The 18550-nt window shown below is 30.9% G+C and overlaps 2 protein-coding genes across 2 annotated transcripts; both read right to left on the reverse strand.

The window, feature by feature from the left end:
• Positions 1-132: 132 nt before the first annotated feature.
• Positions 133-3823, reverse strand: LOC100807536 (ubiquitin recognition factor in ER-associated degradation protein 1). Its single transcript, XM_003537939.4, has 10 exons — positions 3730-3823; positions 3265-3315; positions 2303-2404; positions 1866-1890; positions 1719-1751; positions 1502-1623; positions 1285-1415; positions 949-1172; positions 584-828; positions 133-482 (listed from the first exon to the last, which is right to left on the reverse strand). The coding sequence occupies exons 2-10, from the start codon at positions 3301-3303 to the stop codon at positions 387-389; spliced, it is 1017 nt and encodes a 338-aa protein (XP_003537987.1). The 5' UTR covers positions 3304-3315; positions 3730-3823; the 3' UTR covers positions 133-386.
• A 3252-nt stretch (positions 3824-7075) lies between these two features.
• On the reverse strand, positions 7076-10022 carry LOC100793210 (scarecrow-like protein 14). Its single transcript, XM_003539030.5, has one exon. It carries the CDS (start codon positions 9433-9435, stop codon positions 7393-7395), a length of 2043 nt encoding a protein of 680 aa, XP_003539078.1. The 5' UTR covers positions 9436-10022; the 3' UTR covers positions 7076-7392.
• Between the last annotated feature and the right edge of the window lie 8528 nt (positions 10023-18550).

An 18550-nucleotide genomic window follows, 5' to 3' on the forward strand; every position in this document is an offset into this window, starting at 1 on the left:
AGGTTGATGCCTGAAGTATTGACTTTTGACGGAAAACAGGACAGTGTCTTAAAATATTATGAACGCATGGATACATGAAATCTACAACCAAGAATGTTCAAGTTCCTTGTAAGGAATATTTTCGCTCATGTCTCTCCATTCACGATAAAGGAACGGTTTTAACTTTTAATGACAACTTACTATGAGGTTGAAACAAAGGCAAAGTAGTAAATCAAGCAATACTGTACTTCAAACTCTAAGGCCATGTTGACTAAACTAAAGATCGATTAATTCTTTTTGAAAATGCAAAACGATATTTATTGATGATGAAGTGGAAAAAGGTCACAAACAAGAAGCAAGAAAAATTCCTGCAGAAGTCTGCATAGCTTTATAGTTTAAAACAAAGATCAATCAATTAAGGAATACTTCTTTCCCGTGAAAGCTTGAAATTTTGACTCTTCCTCCTTCTTAGATGACTCTTGAGTTTTTATTTTCAGAGAAGCCTAATAAGAGAAAATTTGGTTAATCATATCAATGAACCATAGGATGAGACTTGAGAGCAATTATCTGTTGCTCCATAAAGATTAATAATAGTAAGACTCACCTTTGGGGGTGTCTGAATTTTGGGTGTATTTGCATTTGACCCAAACACAAGCTTTCCAGAAGCTCTACGTGAAGCAGTATTTGATATTTTAGAATTGCAATTCTTGGTTTCTTTTTCAGTCTTTAGCAGATTTAGCATTGAACAAGTTTCTTCAACTGATTGTGTACAAGGTTTGCCATCCACACGTCTTCCAAAACCAGTGAATGGAACGATCTGGGCAGTCTGTGTTGCCGAATCGTCATGAACTTAAACACAAAGAAAATAGTCAGAATCTCCAAATGAATTCTACACTTGAAAAGGAAAAAAAAGGAAATGCTTAAAAGCATATTCCAACAGACAATAAAAGAAAGAATCACAATAACAACCTTCAGTGCATCCTTTATCAGATGAAGCAGATGGCAACAGTTTCTCAGGTTCTATGTAATCAAGAGGTTGAGCAAAATCAACTTCACAGTCTGTTTCAATTACACTGATTGCATTAGAGGGCTTAGTTTCCACTATGTCAATGTAATATTTCTTGTTGTTGTAAGGAATCATTATAGTGTCACCGGTTGTTAAACAAGAGTAGCTCCTCAGTGAAATCTCTAAGCTGCACAAATGACCAAGGGAAAGAAAGAAATTAGTAAAATACATTAATTAACAAATAAATGAATAATTATGAGATTTTGTCAAAGAAGCAACTATATGTGGCACATTCATACATGGATTTTGGATTGGAGATGTCCAAAAAGTCCTTGGTGTGAGGCTGCAGCTTCACATATGTTGCTCTTGGAACTTGGGTGTTTTTCAGAATCACAGTGTTTCCCTCTTGTAGTTTCATATTTTTCATCATCTGTCAATAACCAACTAAACATCAGAAGCTGTAACTAAAATTGGCTAATCCGTTAAGCAAAAGAAAGAAATTGGCTAATCACATACCCATTCTGGCATATGTATAATCCCCTCATCAGCAGTAAATTCTAGGACTCCACAGTGAGTAACAATTTCAGCAGAAGAATTTCTCAGTTCAAATACCATAGGATACTCTATGTCCAAATATGCTGAAAGATTTTCACACGAATAACAAACTAATTTAGTAGGAGAGAAGAATGAATCGAATTGTCGAATCAAATTCACAGACAAACATAAGACTAACCAAGCCGACGCAGGGCTGAAGGGGGCATGATAACTGAAGGCAAAAAAAGAGTTTGCATTAGCAGTTTTATAGGCATGAAAAGCTATATCAAAGTTTTGTAGATATTAACATATCAAAGGATAAAATGTAAGTTGTAGGCATACATACTTTTACCACCATTTTCCAGATTTGACTGCAAAACATCAAAAGTCAGTATTAGTTTTGAGGTTTGGAATCACGTGTAAATAACAAATGAAAAAAATAAGTGTGACATCCTAGTTTAGTTTATATGAAAAATGCTAAAACATCAAAAATATGGTCTATCAACCAATATAATGACAAATCTGTAGAGTGACAAGCACGCAAAAATGATAAGTGCGCGTTTGGTTCTCATGTATAAAATTACTTGAGGCAAAAATATTTTTGCCAACAGATTAAGATCTTATTTTTGTTTTTATTCGTTAGATTTATATTAGAACATGCGCACAATATTCTTAACTTCAAACTAAATATGCAATTAAGTTTGTCTCATTCTAAATTATAGTAAAAAAAACCTTCGGTTTGAGAAAGAAATTAGACATGCACAAGGTGACATGTAATCATACTTTTTCGATGAAGCATGCAGGGAAGCAACGGTAAACATCTTGAAAGATCGCACGCCGTGCACTGTAATCCGATACATCATCCCAGCCAGTCGGTGACAAAGCCTGAAAAAAGGGAAAAAAGGAAAAGAGTTAAAATTTAACACAACCCCAATCATTAGCATAAGAAATAGTACCGAATTACATCAAAACATGGAGGAATTACGTGTTGAAGACACTATCAAGCTAAACTATGAGTCACACATTGATTAAGTTATGCTTATACTTATTGCAAATGCTTTTAGTTTCTCAAATAAAAAAATTGCTTTGTGTGATCCATTTGTATAATTAGGGATTAAAAGGAGAGAGTTATTTTTAACAAAACATGAATCACACATGACATTTCCAAAAATGAGAGACCGAGAAAGACAATATTTCACTCTATCTTTTAGCTATTATATTTATCTTCAAAATTTTATTCTTAAAATTATTTTTAACGGGTTAAACAACAAAAGTATTATAATCCTTCATTGACCTTAGTTCAACGGTGAGACTGAAAAATGCTGGCAATATATTCTTTGATTCACTCTTCTAACATATTGATTAAAATTTATTAGAAATGATAAGTTAATGTGTTTCATATCATATTTAATATTCTTTCTTTATTTTGTACTTTACGATAAATTTTAATCAATTAAAAAAAGTATATTTATAGTATTTCTTGTGAGGCTTTTTTTCTTTTCCGCGTACTAAAATTGTATTTATCTTACTAACCAATAATATTTATCATAGAAATAATTTTATGCATTCCAATATTTTTTTAATTTTTTAATCAATATCCTAAGGACATTATTAGCATCTGATAAATATTATTTAATATTTTTTTTACAAACTATTGTAACTATTATTTTTTAAAGGAAGGCAAAAGCGCAAGGAAACAAGCAGCGAATAATCTGAATCTGAACAGAAAAAGAAAAAAAGCATACCCTGTTTAATGAGTCTGAGAGATCTCCCGCGGATTGCATGGTAATTATCGCCTGTAAGCAAAAACCTATTTTAAAGCACAAATGCTAACAATTTATCCTGTAAACAGGATCCTCTTTTTGAGAAAAGGAAAGTTTATGAAAATATTAATCCGAGTTTCATCGGCAATAAATCCCCACTATAAACCCAAGAACCTCTTTTTGAGAAAAAAAAAAGAAGTTTAATTATGATTTTAATCTTCTTGGTTTCAATTAAGAACGCTGGTCTATAAACAGTGGAACTAATTAAATTGTAAAATCATACAGTTATAATACTTGGAAGATGAAAAAGTATAATTAAGAGAGAGAAAAAGAACATCTCAACTAGTAACGAGGGTAAAATCATCATGCAGAAATAGGAAAAAAAGAAAAGAATGCATGAAACGGTTTTAGTGGATGATCATAATTTTTGAGGAACATGAGCTCAACCTTTGAATGGGTGATCAACGACAGAGAGAAGGAGAACACCAAGTATTGCAAAGTCAGAGTCCAAAGCTACAGTGAGAACTGTGAGACTGGGAACGTTTGTCACGAATAAGGTTCCAAACTTTTATAGGTTACTTAAGATAGGTTGTAAACGTAATTTCAAACCTAAGACTCCGGAATTGAATTTTAAATACTCTCCTGATATAGTCGCGTTAAACATATATATGATTTATCAAAATAAAGATTTGTGTCAAAATTATCTATTGATATTTGGACTCTGACCTATCTTTTATCTATAATCTGTTATATTTATACTGAATTATTTATTATAATCTGCCATATAATAGCCCAGGAGAGATCAAATTATTATAATATTTTTACCAATTATTTTTTTTTAAAATTATTTATTATAATCTGTAATTTTACATATATTTTATTATATATTTTCTTTTATTTGTTCCATTTAATTGTGTATTTGAATTTGAATTTTAACACTAAATGAAAAGATATAATGAATTATTTTCGTCCTCATCAATATTTTTTCAAAATTATCTATTATAATCTATAATTTGTCACATATTTTATTATATATTTTCATTTATTCTTTCAATTTTATTGTACATTTAAATTTGAATTTTAACATTAATATGAAAAGATATAACAAATTATCTTCATCCTCTCTAATTATTTTCTTGAAATTATCTATTATGATAATTTGTCGCATATTTTATTATATATTTCCATTTATTCTTTTCATTTTATTGTGCATTTGATATGTAGAAGTTGAACACATTATTAAGAGCTTATCAACATTCACAGATTCTATTCAACTAATTGAGCTAAATCTCTTTGTTATTTTGTTAGTATTAAATTAGTTATGTGTAATCATTAATCTACTTTTTTTAATGTATTTTATCTCTTACATAATATAAAAAAAAACTTAAACTGAACTAACAACTTCAAAGTTTTAAAAAAACATAACAGCTTGCCTGTGCATCGCACGATTAACTGTACTTATATTTAAAAACACTAATATTAATATTAAAATAAAAATAATACTTAAAATTAATATTAAATTTAATAAATTTAATAATATAATATTCTATAATTTTTATATTAAATATAGAAATAGAATTATGATGCTGTTGTTCTTATCAAATTTGACCAGACATTTCATGTGTCTTTCTACTAACTATGAGAAGAATATCTGCAAAAACATTTTGATGCAAACAATAATATGTGAGATGAAATCTATTTTCAGATAATTATTATAAAAGATTATAAGTTTTTATTAAATTATTATATAGTTTTTTTTAAAAAAATAAAAAAATTAATGTTTCATTGAATTGAGTTATAAAATAAATCAAATTCGACACACTTACACTTCTAGACATTTGTGAATAAACCGACCTAATTCAATCGTACAAAAATCAAGATGAAAATTGTCCCCACCCCACCTACTTGTATGCATTAATTAAGCATTATCACTGATATACGAGGGATCTCCAACACTTCGTTGTTTGCGAATTCTGGAGGGGTAGTTTTTGGTAGGAAATAGCTTCCTTCATGCTGTTTTATTTTTTATTTTTGGCTTTTGCAGTTTGTTGTCGTCCACACGCCAAAAAAAATAAAATAATGAATAAATGATAGCATATATGAATCACAAATGAATTCCCTCCAAATTCTCTTCAAGCAATTATATATTATAATCGCCGTGGTGTAGATGCGTCCTCTTTGGGGGTGATTTTGACTTGGGTATCATTGTACTCAAACCTTGAAATGCAATTACCAAAATGCCTATAGAGGATGGCTTGGGACATGGGAGATATTCGAACTAGAGAGTTGTAGTTAGAGAGATTAATCATTGAAGATGGTGTTTACTAGTGAGGACCATCAAGTTGAGGAAGGACATTGAAGATAATGTGGATAATAATGAGTTGGCGTAAAGTAGCATATGTGAGAGCCTCAAGGAATGATAATAAAAGACCATAAATTAAGAAAAATAGTTTTCCCCATCATAGAATCTTCTATCCATTTGGCAGCACCATGGAATAAAATGACGTATTTTATTGAAATTGTTATAAGGCGATAGGCATGCCTTTGTCAGTTTACGGATGAAGAATTCAAGTCTGAAATTCTCTTAATTATGTCCACACACAGTCACACAGAAGCGGGGAGAGTTGTGTCTCGTAACACTTCCCAGTTAGAGAATCACATCCATGAATATGATCCAACTAATGACTAATACTGCAGCAATTGTGATTGTGTATGACTTATTCTTAGATATATATCAATTAATAAGAATTTATATAAACATAATTTAATGTAGCTTTACTCCTCCAAAGACTCACTATATTTGACCTAGGTTAGGTCGGATGCAATCAAGTAATAGGAAGAAAAGATAGAGAGTGTAATATATAAAATAAGCAATATAATAAGGAGAAAAATTAAAAAAAATCGAAACAAATATTTTTCTTAAATGAAGTAGGCAATCGTACGTGGCTCCCTATCTGATAATTGACTACATTCAGCACAAATATTGCGTCTGTGGGGTGAGTCATAGTGAAGTCATGCATCATGCATGCTACAATAACAATACAACCAAAGCAATGGCCAAGGGATAGAGATTTTGTTGGTCGCCAAATTTTTCTTTCGTCAATATTGAAATTTAGTGAACTGTGTGCAGATGTTTCTCAATGTGACAGATTTTACAGTTACATTACAAATTTATCCTTAAAAAGGCTAGGCGTAATTTCAAATTTTTAATAAGAAAAATACTAACAAGTATTTTCAGCATACTAATTAAGGGAAAATTTTATTAATGTACATTTTCATGATTTCTATTATGATTATTGTGAATCTTAATATAAAAATTTCAATTAATCTCTTTTAAATTTTAATATTAAAAAATTAGCATTAAACCTTAGAACTTATGGATATAGGTTTTAATATTTTCTAAAATAATTAATATTTTATTATTAAGCTATAAGTGAGAATTTTACAAATTTAAAAATTTAATGTTTATTTTGGAAACAATTATGTTCAACAACGTAATTGACTTATCTTCAATCTAACAGTAGAGTTTCTTGTTCATTTAGTGCCTCAGAATGTGCAAATGAACGTTTAAAAACTTTGTAACTATAATCCAAGCACTCTAACAAATCAATACTTGTAATTCTTAGACTAAGACTAGATCGGCTTTTTACAATTTTAAAAATCAATATATCCACGGTCAAAATTCTCAAACAAATTCGAGGATTCGCTCCAAATTCTAGCAAAACCGTTTTGAATGGGACAAACTGTTGGGGAATGATTCACCACTTGTAAAAAAAAAGAAGAGAAAATAAAGTTTACAATAGTAAGCAATGAAGATTTATAATAACTACCAACTTCATCCTATGTTGCTTCTAGGCAAATCACTAGAAAACTAACTAGTACATTAATGTAGATATTAGATATCCTTCTCGAATCAGTGATTTCAGGGGAGTCTGTCTTCTACGCTTGTTCATAAAGTGCACGTATAAGAGTGTATTTATAGTACTCAAATAGAAACAATAATATGATCATGATTCACTTCTATTCAAGGATAAAAATACCCTTAATCGTGCACGTTATACCTAAAACAATTTTCCTTAGCAATGAGTGCGTTAGGAGTTTGGTCATTCCTCAAGCAGGAGTCCAAGAAGAAACAGCAAAAAGAATTCGCCCTTTCCATCCTTGCAAAACCCACTTGCCATCCTCACCAACTACAAAATCTTTATGGTATTCCTTCTTCACCATTTCCTTCACTCTATTCACATGCTCTTGGGCCAATGGAAGTTGCTTGAACCCTGCTCTCTGGTTCCTGACTTGCCACTGCTTGTAGGTTTCTGGCCTTTCAACCCTCTCTGCCCCCTCACATGCTATCACATTGATTGCATCCCTTCCAAACAACCCTTTCTCAATCATAAGCCTAGATGGATCTTCACGAGGCACATTGGCTTCAAACATGTCAAACAATGATGAGAAGTGGAAGAGTGCTTCCCTGAACCTTGTCACGAAAAACGGTGCATTGTAAGTGCCGTTGACGATCCCGTGCATGAAGATGTTTGGATTGATCCTCCTGATCAACCTCAGCAAAGCATCTCTTGGACAGTTGGCAGTCACGGTTTCATCGGATAGGTTCTTCAATCTGTACAAACAGTTAACCACAGTTACTTCACTCCTATCAATTTTGAGGTCTTCAAGTCTTATAGTTTCCCATTTTTGTGCAAGGCAATTGTACTCAAATGGGACTCCAAACCTCTTGCAGTACTTCTCCAGCCACCGCCCTGTCTCCTCAACCCTTTCCGCCGGCCTAAATCCCGGCTGGGGAAGATCAATTCCCATCATACGAAGCTTTGGAGGCCCGCCCGGCCTCTCTGAAAGCCGTTGGATGAGGCAAGGCCACTGGAAACCATAGCTAATCCCAAAGTCAATAATGTGAATACTGCTTTCATTTTGTGCTAGCTTCAGAATAGTGCTGTTAGCCAAGAAATTTGACATCCTGAGAAATGGTGATGCTGAGATATACACTCTGTAGGCTTTCAACATATCTGCGGCAGATGCTGATTGAAAGGAAATGAACTTTGGTGTCCCAGCAGCTAACCGTTTCTCAAGGCCATCGGCAAAGTAATGAGCCAAACGCTGAAGTCCATCGCCATAAGGTGAAGAGTGCTGCCTAATCTGCTTGAGTGTTTCATTTGCAGTCCTTTGGTCAAAGCTAGCCACAGCCTGTGCACATTGAGTTAGCAAAGTCCATAAATCCACCGTTGCGCTTGCACTTGTCCTCTTGTTGGAACCTTTCTTCGATCGTGTTTTCTTCCCATTAGATCCTCCTGAGTCAGCAATCTGCGATGGTGACGGTTCACGGCCAGCATAAAAAATAGATGGACTCTTACCATCCTTACACAGCAGCACATCATCAAACATGCTAGATGGCTCCGAATCATCCAAGTAGACAGCTGAAAGCTTGTTGCTTTTCTCCTCTTCTTCATGTGAGATATCATTCATTTGATAGCTCCTCTTCTCCCTCAATCCTGTGGCTGTTACAGAACCCCGCATCACACCATCCTCAATAGCACGTGGCTTGTTCTGCAAGTGAATCAAATTCCAGGCTCCATTTGAAAAATGGACCCCAGCTTGTGTCTCTCTAAACAGATCAGGAGCTACATATGTGTGTTCCAGAGAATCAATTAGAGATCTTTGTAGGAAAGAGGAATCCAAGTCACTAGCACCGTTAAACCAATCAGACTCGCATGAATTATCAGTGGTATAACTGCTAAAACTCTCAGAACTAGTAGTTCCACCAAAATTATCATCTGGGTCAGGATTATCATTAAATTGACCAGTTGATGAAGGGTAACTACGAACCAATGCATCATAGAATGATTTTTCAGCAGCCTGAAGTCTCAAACAATCCTGCAACATGCAGGGTTTTCGCTCCAAATCAACTTCTTCATCCATGAGGATGTCACTAATGTATCTGAGAATGGGATTGGAGTGCTTAGTACTCTCTGCATGTTCTCCATTCGAGCTTGTCCCAGAAGAAGGACCAGAATCAGTGACAGATTCTGAAGGGGAACATGAATCATCCACCTTGAACCCACTTTCCGGATTCTGATTCGAAAACACCGAGATAGGACCGTTTACAAAAGGGAAATTTTCCAAAAGGGAATCCGTGGAGAGCATGTTGGTGCCGCAAAGAATAAAATTCGAACAAACAAAAAAACTTTACTTTCTACAGAGATATAGTTTCTGAGGGCTTAGCTATTAAATAAAGCTACACAGCAGAGACAAGAATCTTTGACTAGGCTGAATGTTTTACCACTCCAAACACAGTTACAGAGAACAGGAACAGATCAAGTAATTGAAGTAAATGATGTGTTGAACAAAGTGATAACAAATATTATTAAGAACAAGGAGGGAAGTTCAGGAATCTAAACAAGACAAGAGTGATCCTAGACCAAAGTAATAATAGTCTTTTTGGATAATATACATTAGAGAATAGATTGTAACGAAGAAGAACGAATGAATGAATGAATGAATGAGAGGGGAAAACAAAGAAAGGATGAGGAATGGGTTTTGGGGCAGAGTTACCTGAGAGAATTTGACAATCCAACTAAAAGAGTGAGGAAGTAACCGCAGAGGCTTGGTGAATGGAGATTATCCCTTTGCTATATTGTATGATATGATATTTTAATTTATAAAAACAACCTTTTTCTTTTTGTCATACTGAAGTTTCTAGGAAGGTAGACGATGTTTAAGGTGAGACTCTCACGAACCACGTCACAGCCGCCATCTTTCACTACCTTGTTCTTGTTGTACTTATCGTGGGAATAAATCCTGAATTTAATTTTCTCTATCATTAACAATGTAAACATTTATACCCAAAGTCTATCATAATTATGCTTATAAATTATATCATATTGAAAAAATAATTTAGTATTTAAAATTAAAAATAAAATGAATTGCTTGAATTCAATTCAAATATATATATATATATATATATATTATTATTAAATTACAAAATTATTTTGCATAATAAAATATCGACTTTTGTAATTATTTTAAAAATTATATATAAAATAAATTATAGTTAACTGATAATGTAAAATATTTATCGAAATAACTTATTAAAATTACACTTATTACTTCCCACTTTGCAATAAATTTTTTTTATTAATTCTTTCACCGTCGTTATTTTCAGAATAGTAATTAATATAATTATTATTAACTAATTTGATTCTTAATGTTATACAAAAAAGTAAGTTTAGTCTTTATAATCATTAATTATTTTCTTCCTCTTGAAAATTAGTTTCTTCCATCAATTTGGTTTTTAACATTATCAAATCAGGTAATGCCAATTAAGTTTATGAAATTGTATTTTGATGTGAAATTAATAACTAAAATTAAATAAATAAATTCTTGAAAATTTTTAATTTTTTTCATTTTAGTCCTTAAATATATTTTATTATTATCACTTAAGTCCTTGAATTAGGGACCAAAATAAAAAATATTAAAATATTATAAATTATCTGATTTTTTTTTATTTCAGCCACTAATATAACATTAAGGTACAATTTTGAGAATTAAATTGACCATTCACGCCATCAATAGAGGAAGAGTTATAGGTGAAAATTGATTTAAAAAATAAAAACGAAAATCATGTATTCTTGGTACACTTTTTTTCTTCTTCTTTGGTACACGAAAATCATGTTTGGATAAAAGTGGATAAGCAGGTTATAAGATAAAAGGGAACGTCTATCTGTTCACACTTTACAAATTACTTTCCCGAAACATTTCAGTCATCTCATGAGTATCATGTTGCCAATCTTTCGTTTAAAGTTATAGAAATATTTCTGTAATTTCCAATACAAAATTACATATGTTTCAGCGCATAAATTGAAAATAAATGTTTTATTGCTTCTAAAAATAAAAGTATTTTCAAACTCTCCGAACTTTAAATCTTTAATTCAAGCATGCACGTAAATCTCTTTTTCCGTAATCTCTATCAAATAATAATAATAATAATAATAATCTTTAAATTCTATGCTTTTTTTTGCTCTTGTTTTAGTTTATCATGAAAGAAATAAACAAAATTCGAATAAAGAGTGTTATCGATCATTTAGTTCAGTTTTAGAGAAGAAGAAAAAAATTCAAAATCAATCAAAATGGATTGTTCAGTTTGATGTAATTTGTAATTTTTAAAAATAAAAAAGTGCATAAGTTAATTAATTCAAATAATCACCACTTTTAACTAAAATAATGAAATATTGTTGGCTTGTTTGAATAATTTTTTCAACAAATACTTATAAGAAAAAAAAGAAAATACAATAATTTCTTTTACAGATAAGAAGCAATGGAATGGACAACAATGACTTCCAAAAGTTAAGTAATTCACCCAATCAACTTCGGTTCATAAATACATCTTAAGTGTAAAATGTTAAACTTATTGTGCTCTCCAAATTATTTTCTTTAAGTTTTCTTTGATTGGATTTTAGTTTGATTAAATCTTGTTTAGTTTGTAGCTCCATGATTAATATTTAAAAAGTACTTTTTAATTTTTTATTTATTGCTTTAATCAATAAGTCTTTCATCTATTGTAAAAAATATTTAACATAATTGGATTTTGATAAATTCACATCACTCTTTGAGCAAAGATAACTATTATATATGATAAAACTCTTTTCTTTAAATATTTAATATAATTGTATATTTAAAACTTAAACTTAAAACCACTGACTTTCATGATAAAACATTTTCTCTGGAAAACTTTGATGATGTGTGAGTAAATATGTATTTACTTTATGTTTAGTTAGTATTTTTCAACATAAAATTCTCATCTCTTCATAGGTAAATTCAGAGTGAAAAATTGAAGGAGATGCTTCACAAGGATCTCCCATGGTATTCTTATATGCTACCAAAGGTAGTATAAAGTAGAATTCATGCTCTAGTTCACAACAAGGGGTGCATACCTACATGGACTATGACCCTTAAGTTAGAATCCCACTGGGTAATGACACTATATAGAAATATATACTTTCTTGAAGTTGCAGAGGAGGATATTTATAGATGCTTGACTAAGGGATCATAGTCCTTTGTGCGTGATGACGTTGTTCCTTTGTTTAGTGGTGTGAGTCTCATGTTACGATGATTGTCTTGTCAATTGTTTCATGTGAATTTTGCTATTGGGCAAGTTGTTTGACATGATAGTGAGAAAAATATGCCTCGTTGACAACTGTATGTAAAACAATGGTAATCATTCAATAGATAGAATATATAATCGTACTTGATCTTATAATTAGTCCATAACACCATCCCCAATACGTCATAAATATTTAATCATACAATTTAAATATTAAAATGTTTAATGTATTAATTTTCTTTACTTATAAGATAAATATTATTTTTTAATTTATATATACGTGGAAGGCAAATATATACCACTTTAATTTAAAAATCAAAATGTTTTAATGCAAGTAACAGTTTTGCCCTAATATGATGAGGATATTTATTATTACAATTCAAATATTAATATAGTTCTATATAAATTTTTCATGTAATGTAGCCAAATCCTCACGAAAAGAGTACTGAAATTGATAAGGGTTTTATCGTAAAAAATGATGATGACAAATTTGTGTTTGACCGTTTTCTTGCAATAATAATAATCTCACTATAAAGAAAAAGGGGAAAAAGAGAGGTTGAGTAGGGAACACGTGCAATAAACAGTAACAACAGTGTGATGCTGAAAGTTATGCCCGTAAATGACTGCATAATGTATTGTAATTGCCATATTGTCACTTAAATTGCAGGAAAATATACTACTTACTACTGAAGAATGGAAGGGTGTAGACCGTAGAGAGCCTGATTTATTTAGATTAAATTTGTTATTTTTAATCAATCTCACTTAACATAATCGAGTTAGAGAGACTAGTTTAATTGATTAATAAGTACATAAACTATTGCAATTTTTTTAGTATATATTTTAATTTTTATAAATAAAAAATCTCTCACTTAACATGAAAAATGAAAAAATAAAAAAATTCATCATCAAAATTAGTCACGGTAACTCGTACATGGCCATGGGCAGGTATGGTCCTAAATCCAAGAAGTAGTCAACGAGGGCTCCGTAGTCAAAACTCAAAAGCGCACACATGTTGAAAGGATATCCTTGACCATCACGTTATTGACTAAATCGTATATTGAAATTAAATTAAATACCTCCATACAAGGTGAGCGCCTTTCATTGTAATAAGTGATACGATATTCCTGTCCCATGATTCCATACCATGTCAAAATAATTGACTTGGCATCAACATCTCAAATCTCAACTAATGCCAATATATTAAGTTTAAGACTCATACAAATTACATCGTAAAGAAAAAATATAAAAAGTTATTCAAATATAAGACGGTATAATTAATGATAATTTAAAGAAATTAATCGGTATCATATGTATAAATAAAATACATTTTTTTTGTTAGTTTATCATTTATGAATCTTACCATTATGTATGCTTGAATTAGAGTAGTCACGAGATGTGTGACTTTTTGAATTTTTTTTTAAAAATATATGAGTAAAAATAAAATATGTTAAAAATTTTGCGTTAATTTATGGAAATTCATCATTGATTCTAACAACAATCAAAATAAATGAGTAATGAAAAATTGAATGAAACATTACCGTATGAAATGTCATATTTTAAGAATCCTCAAAATCAACAATTAAAATATTATATTATGCGATCAAACATATCATAAAAAGGAAAAGAGATATGGAGGGAACTTTTCCCTTTTTCTAAAAAAAATAAATAAATTTCTGTACAATTATTTGCAAGTTATTGAATGGCTTAGCATTAGAAAATTCTTCCACTCGAAAATTCATCAATATTCTCTTACTTTTAAAGTATGTTTGGTATTAGATTTATCCAGATACATCCCCCCTAATCCATGTTTATGCAGTGACTTTTTCTTTTCTTTTGTGAGTAGTGAACCTGTCTTGTTTTCAAAAATAGAATTTAATGGTGAATTAAATAAAACAATGGCGAAGTAAACAAGAAATGAATCAGATAACAGATCTGCGCTGTTGTTGATTTGCTACTTGGTGGTGAACACTCAGAAATAATACTAATCAATTGGAGCAGTTCGATTCATAGATAGAGAAACCCGGTTTCTGTAAAAATAAAAAACTAAATGGAGAACAGGGAATAAAAAAAATTGAAATATATATTGCAAAGGAATTAAGACACAGATATGACGTGAAAAAAAAAGACACAGATATATTTTGCATGGGGCTTGGTCTTCAGGAAAATCTCGCTCCCACCCAACCTAGCACATCAAGCTCTAATCATAAATATTGTTCATTTAAATTTCTTTTTAAAAAGCAGGAAAACAAATCCACAAACTAGTAGAAAATGCTGAACTAAGAATAGTATCTTCAGATTCCAGTATGCCACCATTCACCAGATCCACTTAAGTACATTAATGTTAACGAGTGTTTATTTTACCGAATGCAGCTAGATTACAGCTGCTCCGGATTAAATTTGTAAAGAATCTTTACAAGAGTCTGCTACAATCTATTTTGGAAATTGTTCTAAAATTTTATCTTCCGCCAGAAATTTTTTATAAACATTAGTATTATAAAACTAATTAATTCTTTAAATATCCTTATGATTAATTGATTAGGAGGTTCTTTGAACTGTTAAAAATGAATAATGTCGTCACTCGTCGGTAAACTCTACATCACATCACGTACTTGTCTCTTTGGAGATCCGACAGTAAAATCTGAATTATTTAAGAAAAACAGTTTTTTTTTTAATATAGAATTAGAAAAATAGTTAAAGCAAGATACATTGATGGTTTCAAAAATAAAGAATCACGACAACCTTGCGGATAAAGAAACAAATTAGGAGCTCATGTGAAGCTCCATCCAGCATATTTAAATATCCCTCCCTTTCTCAATCAATTCAATGTAGTTGAATTAAATAGCAAACTTTGTTACAAAATATATTAATTTTTTTTTATCGATAAGTCATTAATTTGAGTAAAATTAAACTTAATCTCTTTAAGTAAAATTTTTGAATTTGAATATCACAAATAAATAAATAAAAAGATTGAAAGAATAATCTCTACTAAAAAAATAGTTAATCAATTTACGTAACGTTAAAAATTATTAAGAAGTTATTAAAAGAAAATTATTTAATGAATAATTAAATAAATTTTTCAGCTAATAAACAAAATTAAAACTAACTGTGTTGTCAAACATAACTAAAAATTAATCATATTTAAAATTGATAAATATTTTGTATCAATAATATTTTTTGATAAATTTTTTAATAAGGATACACATTATGAATCAATCACTTAATTATTTATCTCACCCGTAGATGCACCGTTTTATTAATCCTTTCATGTATGATGTGGAACAGGGTTAATTTTAGAATAAGGTGTAATGTATTTTCATTTGTTAGAAAAAGAGTGTATTTTAACAAATAAAAAGAAGGTGACTGGTCTCGTGGTTGGTCCTTGGAGTGCCCTAAAAAAATGGAGATATTTCTATGGAGATTGCTGTGAAATTGCCTACCGACTAGTTACTAAGGGTGTTGATTGCCCCATCACTAGTTCGAAATGGCCAAATGATCCAGAATCCAGGTGTCATGTATTCTTTGGATGCCCTCTTGTTCAATCTGTTTGGAATCATTCATGCTGCTGGAACGATATCCAAAAAATTGTTGATAACGCAGAATCCCTTACAGAATGTGTTTTTGATGCCCTTAAACACGTTTGGAAGGCAACAAACAAATTATGTTTATAGCAACTCTTTGGTGCATAGGGACTAGGAGAAACGAACAAATATGGGAAAACATTGAGAAGCCAATTCCTCTATCCTTGCAAGCAGCGAAAAATTCAATCACTCACTAGTGGAAGCAGGCTCGCAAACGTCCATTATGCTCATCCACACATGCTCAAATGCAAAGTGGATGCCTCTATATTGTCGAATAGTTCGCAGTATGGCATGGATGTGATTGGATCCACAACTCTGAGGGAGAATTCCTGGCTGCCACAACATCTGTTCACGTTGGGAAGCTATCTCCAGCTGAAGCAGAAGCATCAGCTCTCCTTGCTGCTTTTTCTTGGGTATTTAATTCAGGCTACAACAACATGATCTTTTAAGTTGATTGCAAACTAGTGCATTATTGGATCCACAACAGCATCACCATCAACACTGAACCTGGTGAAATGATACATGCATGTCCAAATAATCTCTCTCTTATCACAAATTCTTCAGTGAATTTAGTTCCTAGACAAGCAATTCAAGTTGCTCACTCCCAATCCCGGACGTCTAGATTCTATTCAAGTCCACATTATTTTGATTATCCTCTGCAGTGTATTCATGTTTTGATCATTAATGAAATGATATGAGTAAATTTCCAGTAAAAAAAACAAATAAAAAGAAAGAAGGGTGTTGAAACTTGAAATGCATGATGTGTTGTTGTTGACGAGGGTGTCGTCTAGCTCAGTTTTGTAAATTCTCCGGTACTTGACTTTGATTTTTACGGATAAAAAAAAGGGTGATGAAACTTGAAATATTGCAGTCGATTCATTATTGCACATGTAGGGAAAGGAAATCAAAGGATTTGCACTATGACAAGCCCATGTTAGCTCAAGCTCATGCCCTTTTACACTACGACTTTCATCTCATGCTAGTCACTTTGGTGTTCAAACTTGAAATATTATAGTTGACGACTCATTATCACATACGCGGAGGGAGAGGAAATCAATAGATTTACACTACGACAAGCTTACATGTTTCAAGCTCACATTAGGGACTTCCATATCTATCTAACCACTCTAAAAATTGATATCACAAGATGATATATAAACTAACAAGACAAAATTATTTTAGACAATATGAAATTTTACCTTTTGAAATATCCTTAAAAAATACAACAAAATATCTTTTGAAGTATGGTGACATAAGGTAAAAATAAAAAGACTTAATGACAATAAGACAGAAATAAGAAAATGGTTTAACCACCTAAAAAAGACATAAATAAAATGGTTTAACCAAAAAAAAATGAAAAACTTAATCACCTAAAAAAACATAAGCATAAAAACTTAACCACCTAAAAAAACAAAAAGAAGAAAAATTAATTATTATGAATGATTTCGAATGAAGGACATGATATAATTCTTGTTATATAACCACTAAGAAATTTTGACTCCAAAGAAATGAGTTATTTGATAATTGACAGATTTCAATTTAATGATTAGAAGCAATGTTAGGTGATCATGAGAAAACAAAAAAAATAATTTACTATTAAATTCTTGATTGTGATACTACATTAAAAAGATGAAATAATTAATATTTTTATTCATGGCTAATTATGAGCCTAAAAAATATACATAAAATACAAAAAAATAACAAATTCAAAATTACTTATAACTTAAAATTTAAATTATAACAATTAAAATGAATTATTCAATCATATCAATTTTCCACCACTTTGGAATCTGAAAAGTAAAAGATATGTGGATCTCGTCAATCGGCGTCTTTAATTATTTGGTTTACACCTAATTTACACAACTCCATTTATAATTGTTTTTTCTCACTCGTCCATTAACTAATCTACAAGACTAAAATAATATTTTAACCTCATCCAAAGGTTTATTTAAGAATTAAGAAATTCGCCCTATAATTAGAGGAGGAGGACCATATATTAGATAGATACATGCCCCGTGAGGCCGAAGGTGTATGTCAACACCATCATGACCTAGCTGAAAAATGCATCCTGATTCATGGGGACTGGGGTTGGAGGAGAGAGGACTCAATCCTTACACAACACAACACAACAAAGAAACTATCGATGAAAAGCATTGTGTCCCATTAGATTCCGATACCGGCCCACCAGGGAAATAACTTGATTAATTATATTATTAGGCAAATTTTAAGAAGTTTATTTATAATTACTTAATCTTTTTTAATTAAAAAGGACTATCAATATATTTTTATCATAGCTTTCTATCCATCCTAACATGATTTTTAATTGTTTTTCTGTTAATTCTTTAACTAATTTTTCGAGTGCATTAGTGAGCATAACTCATATTATTAATATTTCTATAAATGATACACATTTTTATGTAAATTGAATTGTATTGTTTTTTTAAGTTTAACAATGATAGGGCAGCTTAATGGGCTGATTGAACTAATTTATGGTCCAAAAAAGATTAGACCTTATGTAAAAGGATTATTCCTCCTAAATCATTCAATTTTTTTCTACACCCCACCATTTAAATGAAATTTT

The sequence above is a fragment of the Glycine max genome, chromosome 11, assembly GCF_000004515.6.
Source record: "Glycine max cultivar Williams 82 chromosome 11, Glycine_max_v4.0, whole genome shotgun sequence".
NCBI lineage: Eukaryota > Viridiplantae > Streptophyta > Magnoliopsida > Fabales > Fabaceae > Glycine > Glycine max.

What these genes read in the sequence shown, in the direction of transcription:
- LOC100807536 (XM_003537939.4), bottom strand. Translation starts at nt 3,303, where the DNA reads ATGCAATCCGCGGGAGATCTCTCAGACTCATTAAACAGG. An exon ending in CTGCATGCTTCATCGAAAAA is followed by an intron (nt 1,891 to 2,302) that starts GTATGATTACAT and finishes GATGTTTTGCAG; the next exon opens with TCAAATCTGGAAAATGGTGG. An exon ending in TTATACATATGCCAGAATGG is followed by an intron (nt 1,416 to 1,501) that starts GTATGTGATTAG and finishes GGTTATTGACAG; the next exon opens with ATGATGAAAAATATGAAACT.
- LOC100793210 (XM_003539030.5), bottom strand. Translation starts at nt 9,435, where the DNA reads ATGCTCTCCACGGATTCCCTTTTGGAAAATTTCCCTTTTGTAAACGGT.